Source organism: Artemia franciscana, chromosome 4 (genome assembly GCF_032884065.1).
Source record: "Artemia franciscana chromosome 4, ASM3288406v1, whole genome shotgun sequence".
NCBI classification, from domain to species: domain Eukaryota; kingdom Metazoa; phylum Arthropoda; class Branchiopoda; order Anostraca; family Artemiidae; genus Artemia; species Artemia franciscana.
Genome location: NC_088866.1, coordinates 31221736 through 31245930, shown reverse-complemented (window position 1 = coordinate 31245930; position 24195 = coordinate 31221736). Strand labels below are relative to the sequence as shown.

General features: G+C 35.1%; 2 protein-coding genes across 9 annotated transcripts in view; one reads left to right on the top strand and one right to left on the bottom strand.

The window, feature by feature from the left end:
• The window catches only part of LOC136026291 (phospholipase DDHD2-like), a 125313-nt gene that overhangs the window by 67911 nt on the left and 33207 nt on the right, over nucleotides 1–24195 (bottom strand). The window lies entirely within an intron of this gene.
• LOC136026293 (uncharacterized) lies at nucleotides 63–24195 on the top strand. Of its 3 annotated transcripts, none has more exons than XM_065702702.1 (7): nucleotides 63–218; nucleotides 3885–3966; nucleotides 13853–14002; nucleotides 17626–17900; nucleotides 19451–19574; nucleotides 22410–22589; nucleotides 23915–24195. In XM_065702702.1, exons 1-7 carry the CDS (start codon nucleotides 114–116, stop codon nucleotides 24088–24090), a joined length of 1092 nt encoding a protein of 363 aa, XP_065558774.1. In that variant the 5' UTR covers nucleotides 63–113; the 3' UTR covers nucleotides 24091–24195. The 3 variants fall into 3 exon arrangements, with proteins under 3 accessions (XP_065558774.1, XP_065558775.1, XP_065558776.1); XM_065702703.1 differs by lacking the exon at nucleotides 63–218 and adding an exon at nucleotides 1249–1372; XM_065702704.1 differs by lacking the exon at nucleotides 63–218 and adding an exon at nucleotides 2567–2585.

Sequence of the window (24195 nt, the reverse complement as noted above, 5' to 3'; positions counted from 1 at the left end):
CACTTATCTTCCATATAACTTCCTTTGACATATTCCCAAAGTTTTTATCTTTAAGACACAATTGCTTTCCTATTTATGATTAGTTCATATTTTCCAACATTTCCATCACAACCATGAGTCGAGGAGGGTATTCGAGTTGGGGTGATGTCCTTATTTTAGTGATTTTTGTATTTGGATTTTACTTAAAGGCATCAGCTGAGGATGAAATTTTAAAAAAGGTGATTGATTTGAAGCTTCCCAACTTTTTAGTTTACCCCCTGATCATGGCACGCAGGGGTCCTAGCATTTCTTCCACAGGGCTAGCATTTGGAAAATGCAAATATATAAGAAATTTTATGAGAGCTCAGCAATGGAGATATCAGCAATGTAATAGCAATGGCTAAATATGTTAAATTGAAACTTTTAGGACTTACTGAGAGGGATGTTCAACTGACGACAAGGAAACACGTTAGTACTACTACTGCTACTAACACTACCGCTGTTACTATTAATGTCACTACTAGCAATACTAGTAGTACTACTGTGACTACTGTTACAGCTATGCTAAGGGTGTGAAGGAGAAATTTTCATGGAATTCGGAAAGAAAAAGATGATGTGAATCGCATGAGAGCACACTGATGCTCTCATGCGACCGTGCTTGACCTTTTCCTAGGAGCACTGATTCGCAAAATGCAGGAAAGAGAATGTGTTTTTTTTTTCAAAATAAAAGGGAGAGTACTGTTGATTTTTTAACTTTTCAATGTAAATCCCGGAAAATAGGTATCTTTCAATAAAAAATATATTTTTCAGAATCTAGAAGGGGGAATGTACGGAGAACTGCCCCTCCCGCTAGTTAGAATAATGGGAGGGGAGATTTGACAGTTTCTTCTGCATATCCCAACCCCTGCCTTTCATCCTTTAGACAAAAAAAAATTAGTGACAACTAATTTACTTGTGGTCTATAAAATCAGATTTAAAAGAAAAAGAAAACTGTCATCCTTGTTCTGGAATATACGTAATGCTCATTAAGAATCATAAGTGTACAAACTGAGCTATCCCAGCCCAGGGCTAAATTATCTCATTCTATCAATACTTTCAATTTTTATAATTCCACATTTAAACTTGTGTAGGCACATTATGCATACAGTATTCATCCCTATTTAGACACTGTTCATGAACAACTATGAAATCATATTAATATCCATGAAATCTTTCTGAATATTTATGAGTTTTTCTAAGGAAAAACAAAAGTGAGTATTTGACATTTTCCAACATACCTATCCTTGCCATGAGTAGGAAAACATATTTGAGTTGGATTGAAGTCCTTTACTTGGTTATTTTTGTCTCTGGATTTTTTTTAATTATATCAGCTGATGATGGAATTATCAATAAGGTAATTAATTTTAAATACACTTATTCAACCTTAGCTAGGCTTTCCAAAATCAAAATACTTTGTCAATCATAAAATCAACGGCCAAGAAAAAAATCCGGCATTTAGGATTTGCATTTAGGAATGCTAACTATCAATAGTAAGGACTTTGTTAAGTATGGCGGGGGGAGGCAAACTAAAACAAACAATGTATTGCATTATTTTAAGGCATTTTCTAAAAAGAAATTTTTGCACGTTTTTAAAATGGTTTAATCTTGGGAGGAAGGTATAGCTCCCACCAACCAAGTACGAAGTAATAAAAAAATAACAATAAAATGTGTATTTTGATAAAAAGGTACATCTATTCAGAGGTGACATTTTGAACTTTCTTTTGAGCAAGAAGGGGGAGGGATTTATAAGAAAATTTACATCTAGATTACTCTAAGCATATTTGTTCAACCTCAGCTGGGCTTTTCAAAACCATAAAACAGCGATTTCTAAATGCACGCTTTTAGCTGAAGGTTTTAATTCGCTAAGTTAGGTTTGACGTTATGGCAAAAATTGAATAGAAAGAGGAACTGGGAAGAGCAGATCTTGTTTCTCAAAAGCTATCAATCAACTGATGGCGCAGAAACAACAACCATAGATGAATGGCTGAGACGCCAAATCAATCAAGTTAATAAAAGGAATAACATCACTGGCTGAAATTTTAATTCACCAACAGTTTAAGAAAAAATTGTAGGATATTTTGTCTCTTCTTTTGGGCTTGAGTCTACTTCAGAGTGCAAAAGTGTACTAAAGAATGTGCCTCTGGACATTTTAGCAACAAATATTTTAAAGGAAGGTCGTTTAAAACTTTTTATGAAAATCATTAGTATTTTTTCAAAATAAAATTCCGAATTTAACCCCTCTCCCCCACCCTCACAGGAAAGACAAAAAGTAAAGGTACTCGCCAGTCATTTTCGCAATAAATGTCATGTTTGCATTTTGCATGTTATTTTTCGGGAATGTCCGAGTAAAGGTAATAAAGTTAAAAGTCAATCATGTACTTTGAAGCTAAATTTTAAAAAAAAGAGTGAAAAATCGAGGCATAAAGTGTGCACGAGACGCGACAAATCCCCGGAGTTAATCTCCACGGTCGGGTATCAAAAGAAACAACAACATAAAGACAAAAATATGAGCTTGAAGAAACAAAAGTATATTAAGAGCGGGTATTTTTATTGGATTTTGTTTAATTGTGAGTTTTACCTTTAATTTTTCCTGTTTTGTCAAAGTGGTTTATTGCATTTTTTAAGAGGTTTTGTTTAGGTTAGATTCTGATTCCATCTTCTTTTTACCATTGATAATGGCTTTCAGACTTGAAGCTGAAATATTCGGGCTTTCATTATCGTATTCTTTTCCCTAGCGTAGTGTTTTGTATATGTAATAGTTTATATTTGTGTTTATCATGTTAAACAAAAGTAATTATTCTTCTGCTAAAACTTTTCTTTTAATTTTCTACCATCTTAAAACAAAAACCTAACCATTTTTAACATATTTTCGTTTCAGTTATAAGTGAAAAGGTAGTAGAGTCTAAACATTTATTCATCTATGTAATCTGATATTTAACCAGGTAAGAAATCTATGGTTATAACAGTCTAAAAAATTATAGAGAACTGTATATATATATATATATATATATATATATATATATATATATATATATATATATATATATATATATATATATATATATATATATATATATATATATATATATATATATATATATATATATATATATATATATATATATATATATACATATATATATATATATATACATATATATATATATATATATATATATATATATATATATATATATATATATATATATATATATATATATATATATATATATATATATATATATATATAGATATATATATATATATATATATGAATAATACATTGTGCCCACGACGGTCTTTACTTAGGAAGCGCTATTGTGGTGCCTATGATAACTCATTTAAATTGTTAACCGAAGACATACTTTAACTTTTACCTAACCGAAAACCTTACTTTAACTTTTACTATCATAACTTTCATGAGACTGAAAAGGGTGACTCGCAAACCTAATCGAATCCAAGGTGAGAAATAGGAATTTCGAACATTCAGGGTAACATATATATATATATATATATATATATATATATATATATATATATATATATGTGTGTGTGTGTGTGCATATATATGTACTTATCTGTTATAGCAACAATGCTCAAGAGGTGAATGAAGTTAGGGTAATCCTAATGAAATATACCTAAGTATGATGAAAATAAAAAACTTTAGTTACAAAATTATGGAAACTACAACAGATAATTATGGAACATATATATATATATATATATATATATATATATATATATATATATATATATATATATATATATATATATATATATATATATATATATATATATATATATATATATATATATATATATATATATATATATATTTGTGTTATATATATTTATTTTCTTGGAAGAGCAACGAAGACCAAGAAGGTAGAATGATGAAGTACATACAGCCACCTCCAGTGAGCAGTCAACAGGCTACTGGAAAAGTCAGTAAGTCAATCATACTTCTTTTTCTCTTTGCATTACCATGAAATTCCTTCTGACAAGGTGTTACTTGCCTAAAATTGTAGGGGTATGTCTGCAGTCCCACCGAAAACTGTCGTATAACATTTCGACAAAAAAAGGTGTTCATGCATAAAAGAATTTCCTATCAAATTTTTGTGAAAATAGCCAAATAAAATATAGTACTGACACAATTTATTAATCAGAAAAGACGGAAAAGACGCCTGAAAATGATTTTAACAAAATCACAATCAAATTTAACTGTTTTTGGGTTTAACAAATCAACTTACTCTAAAACAGATATTGAACCTAAAACGTTCGTTAAAAATTAAAAGTTCTAGTTGCCTTTTTAAGTAACCGAAAAATTGGAGGGCAACTAGGCCTCCTTCCCCACCCCTTATTTCTCAAAATCGTCTGATCAAAACTAAGAGAAAGCCATTTAGCCAAAAAAAAAGAATTAATATACAAATTTTATTTTAATAATTTATTTGCGGAGAGCCAAAATCAAACACGCATTAATTCAAAAACATTGAGAAATTAAATAAAAAAAAACTAGTTTTATTTAACTGAAAGTAAGGAGCGACATTAAAACTTAAAACGAACAGAAATTACTCCGTATATGAAATAGGTTGTACCCTCCACAATCCCTCGCTCTTTACGCTAAAGTTTGACTCTTTGCCACAATTCTACTTATTAAAAGAATTAAAAGCTTTAGCGTAAAGAGCGAGGGATTGCGGAGGGGACAACCCATTTCATATACGTTTTAATGTCGCTCTTTAATTTCAGTTAAAAAAACTAGTTTTTTTATTTAATCACAAACAAAAGATTTATCAGATTTTCTTTATATCCATTGTTACATTTTTTTAAATTTCACTCCAGATAAACCTTTTCTGTGAACCTCGACCGAAACTTTATTTTTTTGGTCAAGACTTGGGTTTCCTGGTAATCGCAATAAGATTCCCTCATTAGGCGTGTACATGTTACTTTACACATAGCAAAGAGTATTGTATTGTATCAGATTAACGACGCTTCTTGACTACTAAGGTCCCACATAGCAAAGAGTAATCCAAGTCTCGGAGTTAGCATAATTAAAAGCTTGGGAGGAGGGTGCATAGCGAAACCGTATGTACTTTTACTGCTGATTTCAAGAACTCAGGTTTTATCGATATTGATTGGTCAAAAAAGTGAATTGAAAAGCGGTTTGATTTAAAGCCCTGCAAGGGAAAAGCTGAAACAAGGGAAAAGTGCAACAAGAAACTATCAAATTTCATGGCCCCACAAGGTCAAAAAATATCCCGCGTAAAGTACTAACTGAGAGATGTGTAGATGTGAAACAGTTTTAATCCGGTTAATTTAATCTGCCTTGGGCATGCCGAAATCGATTTTTGTCAAGGTTTACTCATTAATAAGCATATCGGCGAATTGGCTTTTCTTAGTTCTTTGTGTGGTCTACTTAGAAATTCATGGAGGATACAGTTATGACACTGTCAGTTGGCATAGTCACTCGCGGGAACTTTGCGAGGGTAGGGAGCATGCTAAAAATTTCTGGAATCAAAATAATTAAATGACCTGCAGAGACTGGATCACGTGCAAAGGCATAACTATACGATTAAATAATGTTTATTTCAAAAAGTCTATCACAAGCTCTAATAGAGACGAATTTGTTTCTTTTGTAAAGTAAAAAAACTGAAACGACAAAGCAAAATAAATAACCTTAAAAATTGATTGAAAATTAACGGAATAGAAATGTAAGGAACTTAAAGAACATATCCTAATCTCCCCCCGAAAGAATCGTTTGGATTTGACATCCTCTTCTGGTTCAAGTACCTATGATAAGAATATAGGAACCAACTTCTTCCTCCTTTGCTGCCAAGGTTAAATAAATACATAGCTCCGGAAAAACAAAATTAAGACATTAACTATTGCTTGTGACTAGGTTGGTTGGGATATGATGAACTATTATGGTTACTACTCGGAAAACTTGAGTTCAGGGATCCCTCTTCCCTTGCCACTAACTTCTGACGGGATCCTCATCTCAAACGGCATAATTTAGATATTAGTCTCACTTTTCACCAAGTTTCATAAAGATTCAACAGCCGCTTGTGGTAAAAGTCAGCATCAAAGAGTTTGGGTAACTCACAAGAATGGAAACTGGCTTTGGCGTTGAAAAAATAATCACGACCCCCATCTAACTTTTATGACTAGAATAATTTTGTTAATTAAATTAATTTTGCCTTTAAAAAATGCTAAGAAACCCCCAATGCTAGATGACGTGGTGTGTTTTTTTTTTTTTTTTTTTTGTTGATCAACGTACCACCAGTTCTCACTCTTGTAATTTACTTGTATTCTTTGGTCCGTGCGAAAAGAATCTATAGACTTCCTTCTTCAACAAAGGCCGCATCGGGTATGATCTCCTAACGGACGGAATCACAACATATACTCTTGTTTTATTAAATGTTCTGATAGAAAATTTGTTTGCCAAAATGGGCAAGAATTAACTTTTACTGCACAAAAGGGTCGGCATCGCGACAGACATGACTAGGATACTCTAGCTCTTCTTTCCCATAAAGTTTGATTGAGATTAAAAAAAAAACCTTTTGGTGAATATTTTCATAGACAAATTTATAGACCCCCCCCCCCTCCTTCCTACATACACGGAGGTTGGATCAGATGTTGACCCGAGAGAGTACAAGACAGTTACTCTCTCTCTTTTTTTTTGGTGAAGATCCCTCAACCTCTTCTGTTAGATATCTTGAAGACAAGGAACAATCCTTCCACGTTTCCTCATCTCCCACCAGTGCTTCCACTATGTCAGATTTTTCCGACATTGTCGGACTTCGCTCCTCTTTTCAGACAAAAACAAATTTTGTCAACAGTCGGAATTTTAGTAAATTATGGATATTTGTCGAATAGTTAACTGTTCTAGATTTCCTTTTTTTTTTACTAGAGAAGGGTTTTTAATCTAGCCAAGTGGGTGGACCGTTCTCTTAGTGATTGAAAAAAAACATAACTAGTTTAAGAAAGGCGAAACTTTTGAGAATGTGTTGCAGCTTTGTTCTGCAATAAGGAATCTGAAATACAAGTAGACCTCCTTGATATGGTTGAGTGTTGTGATGGGAAAGAGGAAACCATTTTCAATCTTATTTGCGATGTTCTTCAAGATAAAAATACACCTTCAGAGAGCTCGCTTGGTTTCAGTGCCGACATGTGTAATACTGTTTTTGGGTGTGATAACTCAGTTGTGAGTAAAATCAAAGACAAATTCCCACCTGCTATATGTGTCAAGTGCAGCAGTTCAACTAATTTAGTTGCTTCTTATGCACGCAAACAGTTGAAAGATCTGTGTCACACAGTCCATAATCATTTCAGTATGAGTGCTAAAAGACGCTCTGATTTTTATTGCACTGGAAGTTTACAGACACCCCAGTCCCAAATGTGCTTACCCCATGCCATACACGTTGGCTGTCTCTTCGGATGTGCGTTGAGGGACTATTACATAATTGGGATGCGCTTAGATGCTTCTTTAAGGGAGTAGCAGCTGAGGATCCAACCCACGCAAATGACAAGGCATCAAAAGCCTTAAAAAATTCACTGCTTCGGATTCAACAGATATTTCTTCTTTTCCAATGTGAAAAACCTTTGCTTCACAAAATAACATTAGAGGTGGAGATACTTCTCAGAAATCTGACCATGAATTTATGAAGACTAGCTACATTAGATCAACCTCAACATTGAATCTTGACCCTGACAAAGTAAGTGAATACCTTCCAGCTGAAGATGTATACTTTGGGATGGCAGCTCACGAGTTTCTTCAAACCATGCAGTCAAATCTAAGTACAAAAGAAGATGAACGTGAAGTAAAAGCCATCTGTGGCTGTATGAATGTGCTCGTAGGTTATATTTGGAGACAGTGAAGCAAACAAAGCAGCGATTCTCGTTTGAGGACGAGCTTTTTACGTTGCATGAGATCCTTGACCCTAAGAACGCTTTGGACATAGGTGCGATTGGTCTTCTGCAAAAGATTCTACAGAGATATAGTGCACCATCGTGGGATGGAAGAAAGATAGAAGAGGAATGACGGAGCTTACTGCTTTTTGGTTTTCCAAATGTGACAGATGTCTATGATTTTGGCGTCACGTGACTTCTATAAAAATACCAAATGGTACTTAGAGATTCTCTAACATGATCAGCATTGTCATTTTCGAAAGTTGTTGTAGACCGTTTCTTTTCAACCTTGAAAGATGTTAAAACAGATCATAGAAACTCGCCCAAAAGTGTGACCCTTATCTCAATTATACAAGACAAGTTTGGCATGAAAAGAAAAAGACATGTATCCCATGATTTAGAGGTCAATGCCCCCCTCTTAAAACTACTCAAAACTGCAAAAGCCAACGCAACGGCTGAGGAATGCGTACAGTGTAGTTAAAAAAGTGCAGCTAAAAAGAAAAAAAAAACTTAAAAGACTTAGTGACAGCCGAAGTAGCTACATTAAGAAAAGCTTTAGTTGAACACTTCGAAAATCGCGTAAAGGCAATGATTGCCGAGGATCGTGAAAGACAAAAAAGAGAACTTAATCTAGCGGTCTTCGGAGTTCCTCCACATGCCGATGATGCCCAATTTGTACGTGATTATTTGGCTAATGATTACGGAATCCCTGATGTTACTGTTCTGAACGTTCGCAGTCACCAATCTGTCCAAGCAAATGGATGAGGGATAGCAGTGTATGTCAGATCTTCGTTCCAAGTAAGAGCCTATTACAGTGAATTCATGTTACGAGCCTTGGGTTGAGCAAATATGGATAACGATTCTGCAGCGAAGTCTCCCTGTAGTCATAGGCTCTTTTTATAGAAGTCACAGCTCCCCTTGTCAGACAAGTTTCCTTCTAGCAATTGCATATTCTATTAATAATATGATGAAGCAATATTACAAGACCATTCTTATTGTTGGATATTTTAATGTACCGGAACTACAGTGGATTGATGGGTTTGCTGTCACAGAAGGGGTTGAAAACCCAAATGACCCACTTCTAGAGTGCCTTCATGAACATTCACAATATCAAGCAATTGGTTTTCTGACCAGGTATAGAAGTGGGCAGAACCCAGCCCTACTAGACCTTTTGTTTGTTAATGACCGCGAGATGCTCATTAGTCTCCATTCAGAGCCACCATTCAGAGAGAGTGACCATGTTGCAATTACCTGTAGGGTTGGATTGTACCCACAAAAGGATAACTGGATTCAGCATGAGTACACAAAATTACAACCAAGTCAGACAAGAGTTGGCTCACCAGAATTGGTCATTCATTGATGTTAAGAGTATGGAAGAGGCTTGGCTTGAAATGAAAAGGGTTTTAATTAAAGCAACAGAAAAACATACAGTAATTTCTTGGAAAAGAAGACACTACCATTTATTACTCGTGACGTCAAGCAAACTGTGCGTAAAAAAAGAAGTATTGGAGCAAATACAAAATTAACACCTCGTATGAGGACTATGAGAAAAAACCCAAAATAAAGTTAGGCATCACACAAGAAAACTCGTGACAGAATGTGAAGAAGGATTGGCATTTGATTCAAAATCTAACCCTAAGAGATTTTGGAAGTAGGCTTCAACTCGGAAACCAGGGAGACACTCTGTTACGGAACTACTTGTGAATGGTAATACAGTTAGTACCCCGAAAGATACAACAGCTGAGTTAAGTAGTTAATTTAAGTCAGTGTTCATGCCATCAGACGATGCCCCTTTACCAGAAGTCCCAGAATATTCTATTGAGGAACCTATAACTACGGTTGCCTCTGATGTGGAGAGTCGATTGAAGCTGCTTAATCCTAACAAATCCGTTGGTCCTGATGAAGTTCACCCACGAGGATTGAAAGAAGCTCATGTGGAAATAGCCCTTCCCTTACAAACATGTTTCTGAAGTCTCTTGATACTAAGCAGATTCCTCAGGATTGGCGGATGCTAACGTTACACCTGTACACAAAGGGGGAAGCCACAACAGCGTTTTCAATTATCGATCAATTAGTCTTACATCTATAGCTGGTAAAATCTTACAAGGAATCGTGAATACTCAAACTGTCGGACACCTGAGCACCTATGAGCAGCTCAGTGACAGTCAGCATGGCTTCAGGCTTGGACGCTCGGTTGAGACTAATTTGATTGATGCGTATGATTATATTACTGAGCATCTAGATCAAGCAATCCCTGTCGACTTGATTCTGTTGGTTTTGCGGAAGCCTTCGATAAAGTATGTCACCGTCGACTAAGGACCAAGGTATTTACAATTGAAATACATAATGAAATCATAAAGTGGGTCCTTCAGTTTCTTTCCGAGAGAAAGCAAAGGGTGAAAATATTTAAAAAAACGGACAGGTATCCTTTTATAAGAAGTGGAAGTTCTAAGTGGAGTGCCCCAGGGAACCATCTTGGGACAAACACAATTCAATCTTTATATTAATGATGCAACAGCCATAGTCAAAAATAAGTCTTTATGTTGATGACTCCAAATTCATTGGACGTCTCGATACACCCGATAAGAAACCCTCTATGCAGAATGACCTACGGGTACTTCCCCAGTGGGCAACTTTGTGGAGGCTTGAATTTAATGTAAATAAATGTCAAACAATCCACTTTGGAAAGAAAAATGACAAATGTCCTAATCATATGATAGGGATGGACGGATCAAGACAGAATATGATCTCGTCTGAAGCGGAGAAAGACTTTGGGGTCACGTTAATAAAGAATTAAAATTCACTATGCGCACACAGACAGCTGTAGCCAAAGCACTTCAGACTCTTGGCATTATAAAAGGAACAATCACTAGAAGGTCACCTATGGTGATGACTAAATTACATAAGGCGTTGGTCAGGCCTAATTTGGAGTTTGGCATGTTTGTTGCTAGCCGCCTCAAAAGATACAAATACTTAAACTACTCATCCCGTCTGAAGAAACTAAAACTCCCCACTCTTGTCTACAGACGTAAAAGGGGCGGTATTATTATGACGCATAAGTTCCTGAATTCTAACTTTCCATTAAATAAGCCATTTCTACTTAATCAATCAGCCAGAACTAGGGGGCATAGTCGGAAACTATATCAGAAGAGAGCTGCCACTAGACTACGCAATAACTTCTTCACTAAGAGTATAGTGAGTTTATGAAATTTGCTCACGAAGAAATGGTCACTATCCCTAGTACTGCTGCCTTTATAAGAGCCGTTGATGGAGAATGGTCATCGAAGCCGTGGCGAACTGAGTGGGATACCGTAGAGACGTCCAACCATCGTCATCACCAACTAGTGATTCTACAGGATTTAACCTTTTTTTTCTTCTTTTTTGAATGGTAAAGATTTATAGAGAGGAGGCACTGTAGGACAGACAGTGTAAAAGCTTCCCCAGTGAAAAGAAAAAGATCCCTAAGCGACAGAAAATTGTTATATTTTTCGGTTGAAGACGGAAATTTGTTGAATTTTCGACCATTCTGGTGTCGGAACAAATGTCGGATTTTCTGTGGTTTTTCAGACTTTTTAAACTGACTGATTGGAAATGGATAAAAGTGGAAGCACAGTCCCCCATATGCTCTCCTGCTTTCTTTGAACGGTATAGTTAGGACACTAGTTCTTGTGTTTCAAAATGTTGCAAAGAGCTTCGAAAGTGCCTTCTCCAGCCCTCCTCCTTTCTCATACACGTTTTTATTTCTTATCGAGGGTGGTTGAAATCAGACAGCCTTTTACTCGTAAATTTTCAAATAGTAAGCTCACCTTTTACTCCTTCTCCTGAATCAGATCGCAGCTGAAGTTGTTGCGGTTTGCTTCTGAGTTTGCGCTTTAATTATAAAAACAAAAAAAAAAGAAAAACTATGAAAGTTAAATCAGAACTGAAAAACAAACTAAAACGGATCGGAATTTGGAATCCCCGGACGGAACTAATTTCTAAAAATCTAAAAGAGACACAGAGATTCTTATTTCACCCCTCGAGATGGTTATCCCACACTATACAAGAACCTGACGCTGGAGGATCTCTTAGAACGTTTACTTCATTTTATATTCTATTCTTTTTCTTTATGATTCATAATGATTGTGTGTTTATTTTACGATTATTGTGTCCACATCCACAAACATATTGATATTATGCTTCGTATATGTATGACTAGTTTCCCTATCGAGCCCCGTGAGCAAAGCCGGGTTTAAATCTTGGGCGCCCCCTAGGCCCAGGCGTTTTGGCGCCCCTACGCCCAAGCATTTTTTTTTTTTGGTGAGACACAGAGATTAAGGGGGAAATCTCCGAAAATTCGGGGACAGTAGAAGCCCTGAAGAGAAGGCAACTGATAAGTGATGAGCCAAAAGTAACGCAAGAGAGAGGTGATACCAAGCGATCAGCTGACATTCTTGGGGGACATCTAACAGTTTATAAGCGGCTACGGAATTCCTGTGTTGTTTAAAATCACCTTTCTGTGAACAGAAAGCACATCAGCAAAGTACACCTGACACTTTGACGATAAGTTTTATTAGTCCAATTGTTGTTAAGAAAAAAACCGTTGTTGTCTTTTTTTGTGCCCCTCGGCATTGTGCGCCCCTAGGCCCGGGTCTATCCGTAAATCCTGGTCTGCCTATGAGACACTCTCCACACCCGGCTGATCCCCGGATGTCTCACATTTATTTTGTTATTTTTCAAATAGATAAATTTAAAATACAATTCTTAGAGTGGTGGTCTGCAAAAGCTAGAACACTGGCAACGGTACTCGCTTGGGTAAATGGGTATGGGGACTGATCAGTTGAATAAATTTCCTCAACATTTCTATAGATCCCCTATGCGCCACAAATTTCCCAGTAGGAACTATCTATTTATTTTTTCAGATTGCCAAAGTAATAATTAAGATTTTAACTTCTTTTTTTTACAGCCAATATTTGATGGATCACTTTAAATTTTGAAAAATGATTGGAAGAAGCTCTATGAGCAATATAAAGTCGGCTAAGCTTTTTGTGTGTTGTTTTTTTTCTTCTTTTATGATATAGTATAGTCGCTTATACATCGCGGGTTGCTGTCATCCCAAAAACGGAAATTCAAGGAAAACTCCCGAGTCAACAATTCTCTCCCGAAAAATTTCCCCTATAGTAAACTACTTTTCCAACCCCTCCCCCCTCCATGGGAAAAAATCTCCCCTGCGAAAAACTCCCTCTTTGACAATATCCTTTCGTTGGGGAATAAAAGTTCATTTTAATATGTAACCCGCGCCGCGAAATCCTTCCGACAATACCTCCTGAGAAATGCCCCCTGACAATGCTCATGGAAAAGTTTCCCCACTTGTACAATAGAGATAGTACTTTTAAGTTTAAAAGTATTTGAAGAATCGAGCTGAATACCAAATTAGCGATTCATAACTAAACATCAAATTAATTGAACATCCAGAAAATGAGAATAATGTGTCCAGAAGGAGCTGTTAAGTATTTGTGTTGAGGGATTTGTAATTTCAGTCAGCGCGAAAAACATTAATATAGGGGGGGGATTTCACCTAAAAACCTTCACAAGAGTGTGCTCAATAGCTGAGTAAAGTTTCTTGGCAATCGGATGAACGATCAAGTAATGAATACAGGACAGACACACATATATTCGATTTTATATATATAATATAATATATATAATATATATATAATATGATATATATATATATATATATATATATATATATATATATATATATATATATATATATATATATATATATATATATATATATATATATATATATATATATATATATAGAGAGAGAGAGAGAGAGAGAGAGAGAGAGAGATTTTGGCAGAATTAAGACAATGAACTATATTTAATTATGACACATAATAAGTGGAAAAGCCCCTTTTTCAGTTCTTAAGTTCTATTTTAGACTTCCCATCACAAGAGATTGAAGAAGTAGAGGAGCGGAGCGTGTTAGCGCCAATTCAACCCTTAATAACTTCTGGTATCAATTCTCAGATTTCGACTCAAATCTTAAGAATAATGGCAACACCAGCAAGTCAACTTTTTGTCTCACCAGGTAAGAAAAAAAAAGAAAAGAAAATTATACAAGAGTAAATAGAGCCGTCTATATTTCGTGTAAAAATATCCTGAAAGGAAGAACAAATCTCTTGGAATAATAGTAAAAATAAAACAAAATGTGTAAAAAAAAGCCTTAAAAAGTAGTATTTTTATATTTCTAGGCATTATTTTAATGCCACCGTGCGGTGGATGGTCATGGTCTCAGCTTGAGAATGCATGTTTCTATTGTTTATTGTACTTGGTACTTAGCTGATTTCGTTCTGACTTGGTTTTCGACGGGTAATCGGGGGTGGGCGGCTGTTCATCATTTTCCTTTTGTGTGTGTACGATTTTTCTTCTCTTCTTGCATTTGTGGCCATAGAGCACTGAGGGGTATATGAGGATGAATGTGATTTTGTTGTTCAAATTTATTTTTGAGTTTTTAAAAAAAGTAATTAGATTTAACTGTGTGAATTTTATACGTACCAAACATAAAAAACGAAATCATAAACTCAACAGAATGACAAAAAAACGGCTTGTAAAAGTAAATGAAAGCAAGATCTGGCCATTGCGAAATGCTCCTTTTTGGATCTACAATTTAGATCCGTCCTAGTAGAGTGGTTAGCACACTAGACTTAAAATCCTAGTGTCCGCATGGACCGGGGTTCGAGGCTGGACGTCGCTCGTTATTTGTTTGGAACCTAGGTCAGCGGCACGACTCTCTAAAACTCGATAAGAGTCGACCCGGCTCTAAATGGGTATTGGAAAAATCTGGCGAAAGTAAACAGGAAGGGTGTGCTAGGAAAGCACAGGATGGCTGGCCGAAATTGCACTTGGGCTGAACGTCCATGAAAAGGAGATAATCACCGCCCGTTTGAACTGTAGAAACTAGTGCTGCGCCCTTTACTTTTTAAGCTTTATCTATCAATCATTCCATCTATTATTCTAAGAAAATTCTTTGGCAATGGGACAACTTAATAATCTTTAGATTTTGGTCTAACTTTAATTTGAAACTTTGACGTACCTTCAACTTGTTTTTTCACTTTTTTTGTTAATTTTATTGTTTGAATTTATGGTTGCATAAATCAATCTATTTAAAAGGAGAGCAATACAGCAAGCCGGGTTCCAAGGATTAAGACCCGGCCCTTCCCCAAGCGTTGGAGTTTAGCAAAATAGGTGGCATTTCATAATATGAATAAGGGGGTCTTCCACGGATTGAGGAAGTTTTTCTATGATAAAAAAATGAGGTTTTCAAATGACCTCCACCTCATTTAGGCTTCCGTCTCCCTAAAACGAAATCCTGAGTCGGATCTTGATGCAAGAACAACAAAAGTGTCAAAAAGCCAAAATCAACCATGGCAACCGCGAAGATTCATTCATTAACGGAATTACTATTGAACGAGGCTATAAAACATTAATTTAACTTAAATATTTTCTTTTGTAAATGTATCATAAACTGCGACTGTGATTATGAGCATTTAGGCATTTGTAAACTTGCCACGTAAGGTAATTCTAGTTTCTCCATATTTAATGACCCCTTCGTCACTCTCTTCATTACTCTTTGTCGCTTTCTGATGTACCTATTTCTCATCTCTCGCCATAGTTTTACCATTTGTAAGCTGACCCGCCAACTAATTCTGGTTTTCGCCAATGTAGTGACCCCTTTGTCACTCTCTTTTTTACTCTTTTTCGCTCTCTTCATGTCCGTATTTCTCATCTATCATCATACATGTTCCATTTTTAAGCTGACATGCCAACTAATTCTGGTTTTCCCTTATGTATGACCCCCTTTCCACTATCTTTATTACTCTTTGTCGCTCTCTTCATGTCCGTATTTCTCATCTATCATCACAGTTCTTCTATTCGTAAAAAGACCTGCCTACTACTTCTGGTAATCCCCCATTTAATGACCCCTTTTTCACTTTCTTTATTACTCTTTATCGCTTTCTTTATTCCCTATTTCTTATCTCTCGTCATAGTTTTGCTATTTGTAAGCTGACCCACCAACTAATTCTGGTTTTCCCCTATGTTATGACCCCTTTGTCACTCTCTTTATTGCTCTTTGTTGCTCTCTTCATGTCCGTATTTTTCATCGTAGATCTTCCATTTTGTAAGCGGACATGGCAACTAATTCTGGTTTTCTCCTATGTAATGACCCCTTTGTCCCTCTCTTTATTACTCTTTCTCGCTCTCTTCATTTCCGTATTTCTCATCTATTATCATACATCTTGCATTTGTAAGCTGACACGCCAACTAATTCTGGTCTTCCCTTATGTAATGACCCCTTTGTCACTGTCTTTATTACTCTTTGTCGCTCCCTTCATGTCCATGTTTCTCATCTCTCATCATAGTTCTCTTATTCTTAAAAAGACCCGCCTACTAATTCTGGTTTTCCCTTTTTAATCACCCCTTTGTCACTCTCTTCATTACTCGTTCTCGCTCTTTTAGTGTCCCTATTTCTCATCTCTCATCATAGACATTCTATTCCTAAGCTGACCAGCCAACTAATTTTGGTTCCCCCCTATGTTATGACCACTTTGTCTGTCTCTTTATTACTCTTTGTTGCTCTCTTCATATCCGTATTTCTCATCTCTCATAATAGCTCTTATATTCGTAAGAAGACCCGCCTACTAATTCTAGTTTTCCCTTTTTAATGACCCCTTTGTCACTCTCTTCATTATTCGTTGTCGCTCTCTTAACGTCCCTATTTCTCATTTTTCATCATAGATCCCCCATTCGTAAGCTGACCCGCCAACTAATTCTGGTTTTCCCCTAAATAATGACCCATTTGTCACTTTCTTTATTACTCTTTGTAACTCTCTTGATATCCGTATTTCTCATCGCTCATCAGTTCTTCTATTCGTAAGCAGACCCGCCTACCAATTCTGGTTTCCCCCCATTTCATGACCATTTGGTCAGTCTCTTTTTCGCCCCCTTTCAACATGAAAATGTAAAAATAAACTGTTAATATAACAGTGAATAGTCCGTAGGTACAAAATTAAAGACTTTTTAATGAGTATGTAATTTGAAAAATATTCAAGACTTGTGGCTAGATAAATTCAAGACTTCGAATAACTTTGCTTCTGTGTACACCTAACTTTTGATGGATGGGTACTAGACCAGATGCTGACTTCGCAGTGGCACCTTCGAACATCATTGGGGAAGGGGATGAAATTGTTCTACACTTATTTTTCCAATGGGTTGTTTTAACAACAAGCTCAATTGAAGAACACGGCCTTTTAGACATAAGATACATTAGGTAAATTGAGTCGGTCTAATCACAATTCAACCCGCTTAAAACTCAACCAGTTTTCTGGAATGAATTATTGATGCATGTATATACCATTGCAAGAATTTAATTTAGGGGGAGAGGAGATTGACAATTCCTCTAAACTGCAAACAGCATAAATGTATACTAACAATAGCATATTTCGAGAAGAACAAGACCCCCCGGATATGGCCCTCAACGATTGTCAAGGTGGCACTGTGCCTACAACCAACACAAGCTATTTATAAAAAAAAATATTTGTAACTTTTCTGCTAGTTGTGCTATGTTAAAAACATAAATAAAACTGATCCTCTACGATGAATAACATATAAGAATTATATATAATTAAGATAATACTAAGTCAAAAATTTCAGGTGGAACTGGCAACATTTTTCTCCGTGTAAAGAATCGTGGAGCTGCATTTTCAACCTTTTTCTTCTCAGTTGGTGCAAATATTGGACAAAATTTTGTAGCTGTTCAACCAAGACAGGTGGAGCTGGGTATTGCTCAGGAAATTGAAATTATAGTAACCGTTCAAGTACCCATTAACATTTATCCTGGACAAAATGTTCTACTGACATTGTATGCCATCAGAGGAATAGACAATGCACAGACAGCTCGACAAATCCTCATACAAACAAGAAATGAGGTAAGGCTCTGTTTAGCCTCATTTAGCCTTTTGAAAGGATAAAAAAAATTTGTCTTGGTAGAATTCTGTATTTTAGCTATTCATAGTATAAGCTTTTTTTGAGGATCAGATAAAAAGATGTGCAATCCCCCACCACCAATTCATGATTCCAAGTACCCTTCCCAGGTCAGGGCTATTGAGCTAATGTTCTGTTGGCATTATGTGCCATCAGGAGAATCGAGAACACAGATAGATCGACACATCCTCGCCCAAACAAGAAAGGAGGTCTTAAATTTTTCATCCGTTCGTTAGCGTCATTTGAAAAAATCAGTTTTTACTGTAAAAACGAACAGAGCCAAAAGATCAGAGAAAAAATGTGTGGCTCTTGCTCCAACCTTGTAATCCTAAAGCTTCTTCCCAGGTTAGGACATGTGAGGTAACTTCAGACATTGTATACCATCTGGGGAATAGACAACGCATAGACAGATTGACACTATTTCGTCCAAACACGAAAAGAGGTAAAACAATTAAGAGATTTTTTGTTGTCGATGACCACCTTGGCCAATGAGGTTAGACATCCTTAAAAAAGTTCCTTTTTATAGTTTATCAGTTCTGTTTTTGTCAACAACAACAACCAGGCAGGTAAACTTGATGTCGACAAAAATTCCTGAAATTATTCATATTAGATTACAAAAGTGTGGAATTAAAATATAATCGAGATCTAAATGGAAGCTTGTTGACAAAAGTTGCGAGGCAGCAATAAAATGTTGGTAATTTTCCAATAATTTTCATTTTTTTGTGTGTGTTATTCTTCCTTTTGATGGATAAGAATTATATTTTCTTGTATTTAAGAGCAATCTATATAATTCTTTGTCCTTCGTTTATACCACAGGAGTAACGTGTGGGGGAGTGGGATGACACAGACCCAATATTTAGGGAATTGTGACACTGTGACTTCATTAATGGACGGAACAAAGAACATGGATAATTTATGTAACTACTACGCTAATTTTACCAACTAATATTAAATTTATTATTTTTATAATTACGCTGAGGAGTTCCAATTGCCAGCAAATGCTAGATAGTGTTGAGGGTTTGATGGTGTTGAGTGAACTTCTTCTCAATTCTCTCTGTCTGTCTTCAGACTTCTACTCTTTACGATAAAAGTTATAACCAGACACTGACTTTATGCAGTTTTTCTATCATAGGAACAGACTATTTTTTGTCCCTGTGCCTAATTCAGCCATTGGCAGCACTATTGATTTCTCTTTCAAAATTAGAACCCACTTCAATTTTGTCCCTGGAGAAAATTTGGCAATACATGGCCTTCTTCTCTATACAATTTTTCTACTCCTAGAACAAAAGTATATTTCATACAATTCCATTCTTACATCAAATAACCTTTGAAAAGGTTCCCCTTCTGTGTTATATCTAATTCTGAAATCGGTGGCCAAAATGTTTTAGCTTTCAAACCCAATTTTGGCGCATGTTTGGGTCTAATTTGGCTATCACTATTATTTTACATATTTTTTAATTCTACAAATGTTAAAACCTAATTTATACTATTTCAGCCTTACGACATCACACAGCCATATGCAAGACTTTTAACTGCAACTAGATGCAGTGAGCATACTTTTGGAAGCTGTGCAACCCACAGTTGGGCCGCAGTTCTGGAAATAGTTGACACCGAATCAGGTAACACAACAGTTTTCTTGCACCTTGTCCCACCTTGTGCGGGACAAGGTATCTTGTTCTCTTGTCTTGCACCAGATAGCATCACCACGCCACTGCTTAGAAAATAAGCTTTTAGGCAGATAATTGTTTCATTTGTGCAGACATAGCGTTTACCTCAAAACATTTGAAAGATGGACATTACAAATTATGCAATCAAAAGCTATTCAAGGAATAATCGTTACTTTCTATTTTTTATCGATTGGTGAAGAAATATTCAAGAACTATTTAGAACAAAGTTTGTCTAAAGTCCAGCATTTATTGAAACTTACACATGAATCAAACATTCTTTAAGCCAAATAATTTAAACTGGAAACAAAATTTACAATTAATTTAATGCCAAACTTACTTAAATTGGATCAGTTTTTAGGTAATTTATCGGGGGTTCTAATTATACATTTCAGCAAACCAGTACCATCAAATTCAATAATTCAACAAATCCGACATACAGATTCAACAATAAACCAGTGTTTTTATGTCACGGAATAGCGGGCTACATAATTTAAGGGATACATTGGGATATTTTGCAAAAAAATCTTAATGTATGAATAAAAAGCACATCGTGCCGCCACTTTTTTTTATCTTTTATTTGTTAGTGTATTATTTAACGCATTTTTTTTGTTATTTCTTCATCTACCTGATCTAGTTTTTACCTTATTTTATTATTTGTTCTGATCTTAGTTTCCAAGTAATTAGTATCTTATTGCAAGTATCCTTTTTTAATGAATAACTTTAATAAATATTTAAAAAGAATTGTGCGTCGCCAATCTACTTCACTTTCATGTTTTAATATATTTCACTTGAATAACTTTATAAGGTAAGAAACATGAGCCAATTAGGCAAACAGGCTTATAAAAAAAATCCATAACGAAGAACATAAAACAAACAAGCAGAAAAAATTTAGTTTTACGAGCATGAGTGGGCCTAGAACTGTCCCCCTTTTTATTAAAACATCCTTTTTCCAGGCTTAGAACCATTTTTATTGGCCAAGAGAAGGTAATTTCTTCCCTAAATAGGATCTTGGGTAAGCAAAGGCAAACAATTTCCTTATTTCTGTCAGCAAAAGCAATCTTAGTTTCCAACCACATAAAAATAGATGATATCATGTAAGTTAGTATCAGAGCTATAATTTAAAATTGCTAGAAATTACTTTGAATTTGATATTAAATTAAGTGATCGTGATTCTTCACAAAAGATTCTTCAAAATCTCAATAGGTTTAGCTGATTTTTAAGAAAGATCTTAAGATGCACATTCAATATTAAACATAATCCTTAATTCTTGAAACTGTCTTCAGACAATGGAAACGAACATTTTCCCCTTCTGTCCCTAAGAAAATATTATCACCCATCACCTCATATATTAACTTCTGGTATATGCGGACATTGAAGCTATTCCATTGACAAATTTATTAATGTTTACCAAGGAACACAGATTAGGTAGTGATATATATAGTATATATATATATATATATATATATATATATATATATATATATATATATATATATATATATATATATATATATATATATATATATATATATATATATATATATATATATATATATATATATATATATATATCACCTAGTTGGTGGGGCGCTTCACACCCCCCCCCCCAAAGCCCCCCCGCGCTCGTAGGTCGTTACGCGCCATATTAGTTACGCACCATTGTAGTTGTGTCCCTGTGTCCCACCTGTGAATAGAGATAGATATATATATATGTTTTTAACTACGTAAAACATGCGAATATACAACATTCTTCGCTGTCCCATTGTCTGTGCATATAAATAGATTGTCAGGTTTACTGACTCTTGAACATGCAACATATAATTGTCCATGGGAAAAAAAATCCGTATTCAGATCTATACCTCATTATTCTAATGATGTGTCCCTGTGTCCCGGTCGTCATTTATATTCCCTGTGTCCCGGTCGTCATTTGTGTCCCGGTATCCCAGTTTGTAATTTCTCTTTGAGTGTCCCGGTCGTCATTTATATTCCCTGTGTCCCGGTGTCCCGGTCGTCATTTGTGTCCCGGTCTGTAATTTCTATTCGAACAATCCCTGTGTCCCGGTCGTCATTTATATATCCCGCCTGTGCCCCCAGCGTCCCCGTTGTAGTTGTGTTTCTATGTCCCGGTCGTCATTTATATTCCCTGTGTCCCGGTCGTGATTTGTGCCCGGGTGTCCCAGTCTGTAATTTCTCTTTGAGGTTCCCGGTCGTCATTTATATTCCCTGTGTTCCGGTGTCCCGGTAAGTAATTTCATCAGTTGACAAACATGACGTCAGTCGACAAACAACTTCATGACGCATACAGCTCAATCCTTATAATGACGTCAGTCGACACACAAACATGACGTCACTCGACACACACACACACACAGACAACTTATTTTTATATGTATATATATATATATATATATATATATATATATATATATATATATATATATATATATATATATATATATAGCTAGGGGTAAACGTTTTTCACGCTTGAAGCAAGTATAAAATCATTGTACTGCCTTTTTTGGAAACCTCTAAGTATGTATTGGGATGTGACCATGTATACTACCTCAAATTTTTTGGAAATTCTATTGCAATATTTAAATAGAGGATGCATTATTTAAAGCTTATTCTGAAGCTTCAGCGGGTTAAAATTATTGTATTAGCTTGTTAGAAAACTTCAGTTCACTTGAAGGGCATACTACGTTGTTGAATTTCCTGAATTTCAGATGTGAGACATATTATGTAGTTTTTTAAGCTCATGGAAATAATTTTCATACAATTTGTTTATAGGTTTACGAGCCATTGAAACAAGACCTGAAATAGCATTTAATGGAGAAGATTTCCCCATCGGTAGAAATTCTTCAGTTCTTGTTACATTTGAAACTACATGCTGTCAAAGGAGCATTGAAATTTTCACTTATGACTTGAAAGGAAATCAAAGATATGATATCATTGATCAGTACAAAATAGGTAATTGAGTTTATAACTTTATTTGAGAATATAACTTTGCATAACATAGAGCTATAACTATAAAAAAGAATATATAAATAACTATAACTAATAGCTATAACTAATAACAACTACAAATAACCACAACTAATAACAACTACAAATAACTACAACTCTATAACTATAACTTTAAGAATATAACTTTACTTTATTTACTGTTGTTTTTCTGTTGTTTTTTTTCACTTTTTTCCCCAATGCTTAAGTACGATTGCTCAATCACAAGAGTATTTTGAATGGAATACTTTTATTTTCTTTATTAATTAGGTTTTACCTATTCATATGCTTTAATTAAGTTAGGTTAATAAAACAACACAAACATGAGATTAGACAATGTAGAAATTATAAAACAAACATTATTATACAAGACTTGGGAGTATAGTGGTGAGGATGATTATCTTTAATTGTAGTAGCTTACGTTACTACTAGGGAATCTAGTTCCAGTCTTGGATAAGAAATTTTTTTTAAATACGCATTCTCTTTCAAGCGTCCATTTATTTCTAACGATCAATTCTTTTTAAATGTTAAACACAAAGAAGCAAACATAATGAATGTTTACTTTCTCATCAGAAGTTCAAAGTTATCTGCAGTATTGCAGCAGAAAAATTGCATAATAAAATCGGAAGATTGAAGATCCGATAATATAGAAAATAATTTGCTTTTAAACTCATCTTCAAAACGGAATAACGAGTAGAAAATAATTTTTTTATCAAAAATCTGTGAATATAAGTGAAATGGGGGGGGGGCAAAGCGAATGGGGCTTTGCATAACTTTATTTTTTTAACTCCTTTTCCTCAACTCACGGACTTTTTCCATTTATGCATTTACAACTTAGATAAATTTTATATCTATTTTATACAAAGCCCAATCTGTTTTGAGCCCCTTATTTCAATTATATTCATAGATTCTCAAAAAAGAAATTATTTTTTACTTTTTAGTCTGTTTTGAAAATAAGTGAAAAAAAATGTATTTCACGATATCTCGGGAAGGGGAGAGTTTATTGCTGTCATAGATGCTTTAAACAAAGCACTAGAGATCCCGACCATAGAGATGGAGGAGAAGAAGGCATCCCCCCTTAGCCAATATACGGAGTAATGTCAGTTAATGTTGTTTTAATATCACTCCTTATTTTCATTTGAAAAAACTTATTTTCCTTTATTTAATAACAATAAAAGCCTGCATAAACAAATATTAAAATTAGTGACATCTACTTTATCCTAGAACGTGGTGCTAGAAACATATCATAATTTTATTCCTATTTTCTAACATATAATCATCATTTCTTCCAGATACATTATGGCTGGGTTCTGGAGAAGCTGCTGCCATCTCTTTAGGCGTTATACTTTTCATCATTTTGATCATTATTTTGATTATTTTCCTTTGTCGATGCAAAAGAAAACGCCAAGTTCAAACTATTCTAAAGACATCGAGAGCGAGAGACCCTGAACGAGTAGACACCAGATGACTGGCGTAACAAAATATTAAATATAGATCCACGGACCTTGTTAGCTCTAGTGCTTTGTACTATTGTATTATACTACTTTTTGAAAAATAAACTTATTGAAAAGGA

Coding starts and splice junctions, on each gene's coding strand:
- LOC136026293 (XM_065702702.1), top strand. CDS start 114: ATGAGTCGAGGAGGGTATTCGAGTTGGGGTGATGTCCTTATTTTAGTG. Junction 3,967..13,852: donor ACAGGCTACTGGAAAAGTCA/GTAAGTCAATCA, acceptor GTTCTATTTTAG/ACTTCCCATCACAAGAGATT. Junction 14,003..17,625: donor TCAACTTTTTGTCTCACCAG/GTAAGAAAAAAA, acceptor CAAAAATTTCAG/GTGGAACTGGCAACATTTTT.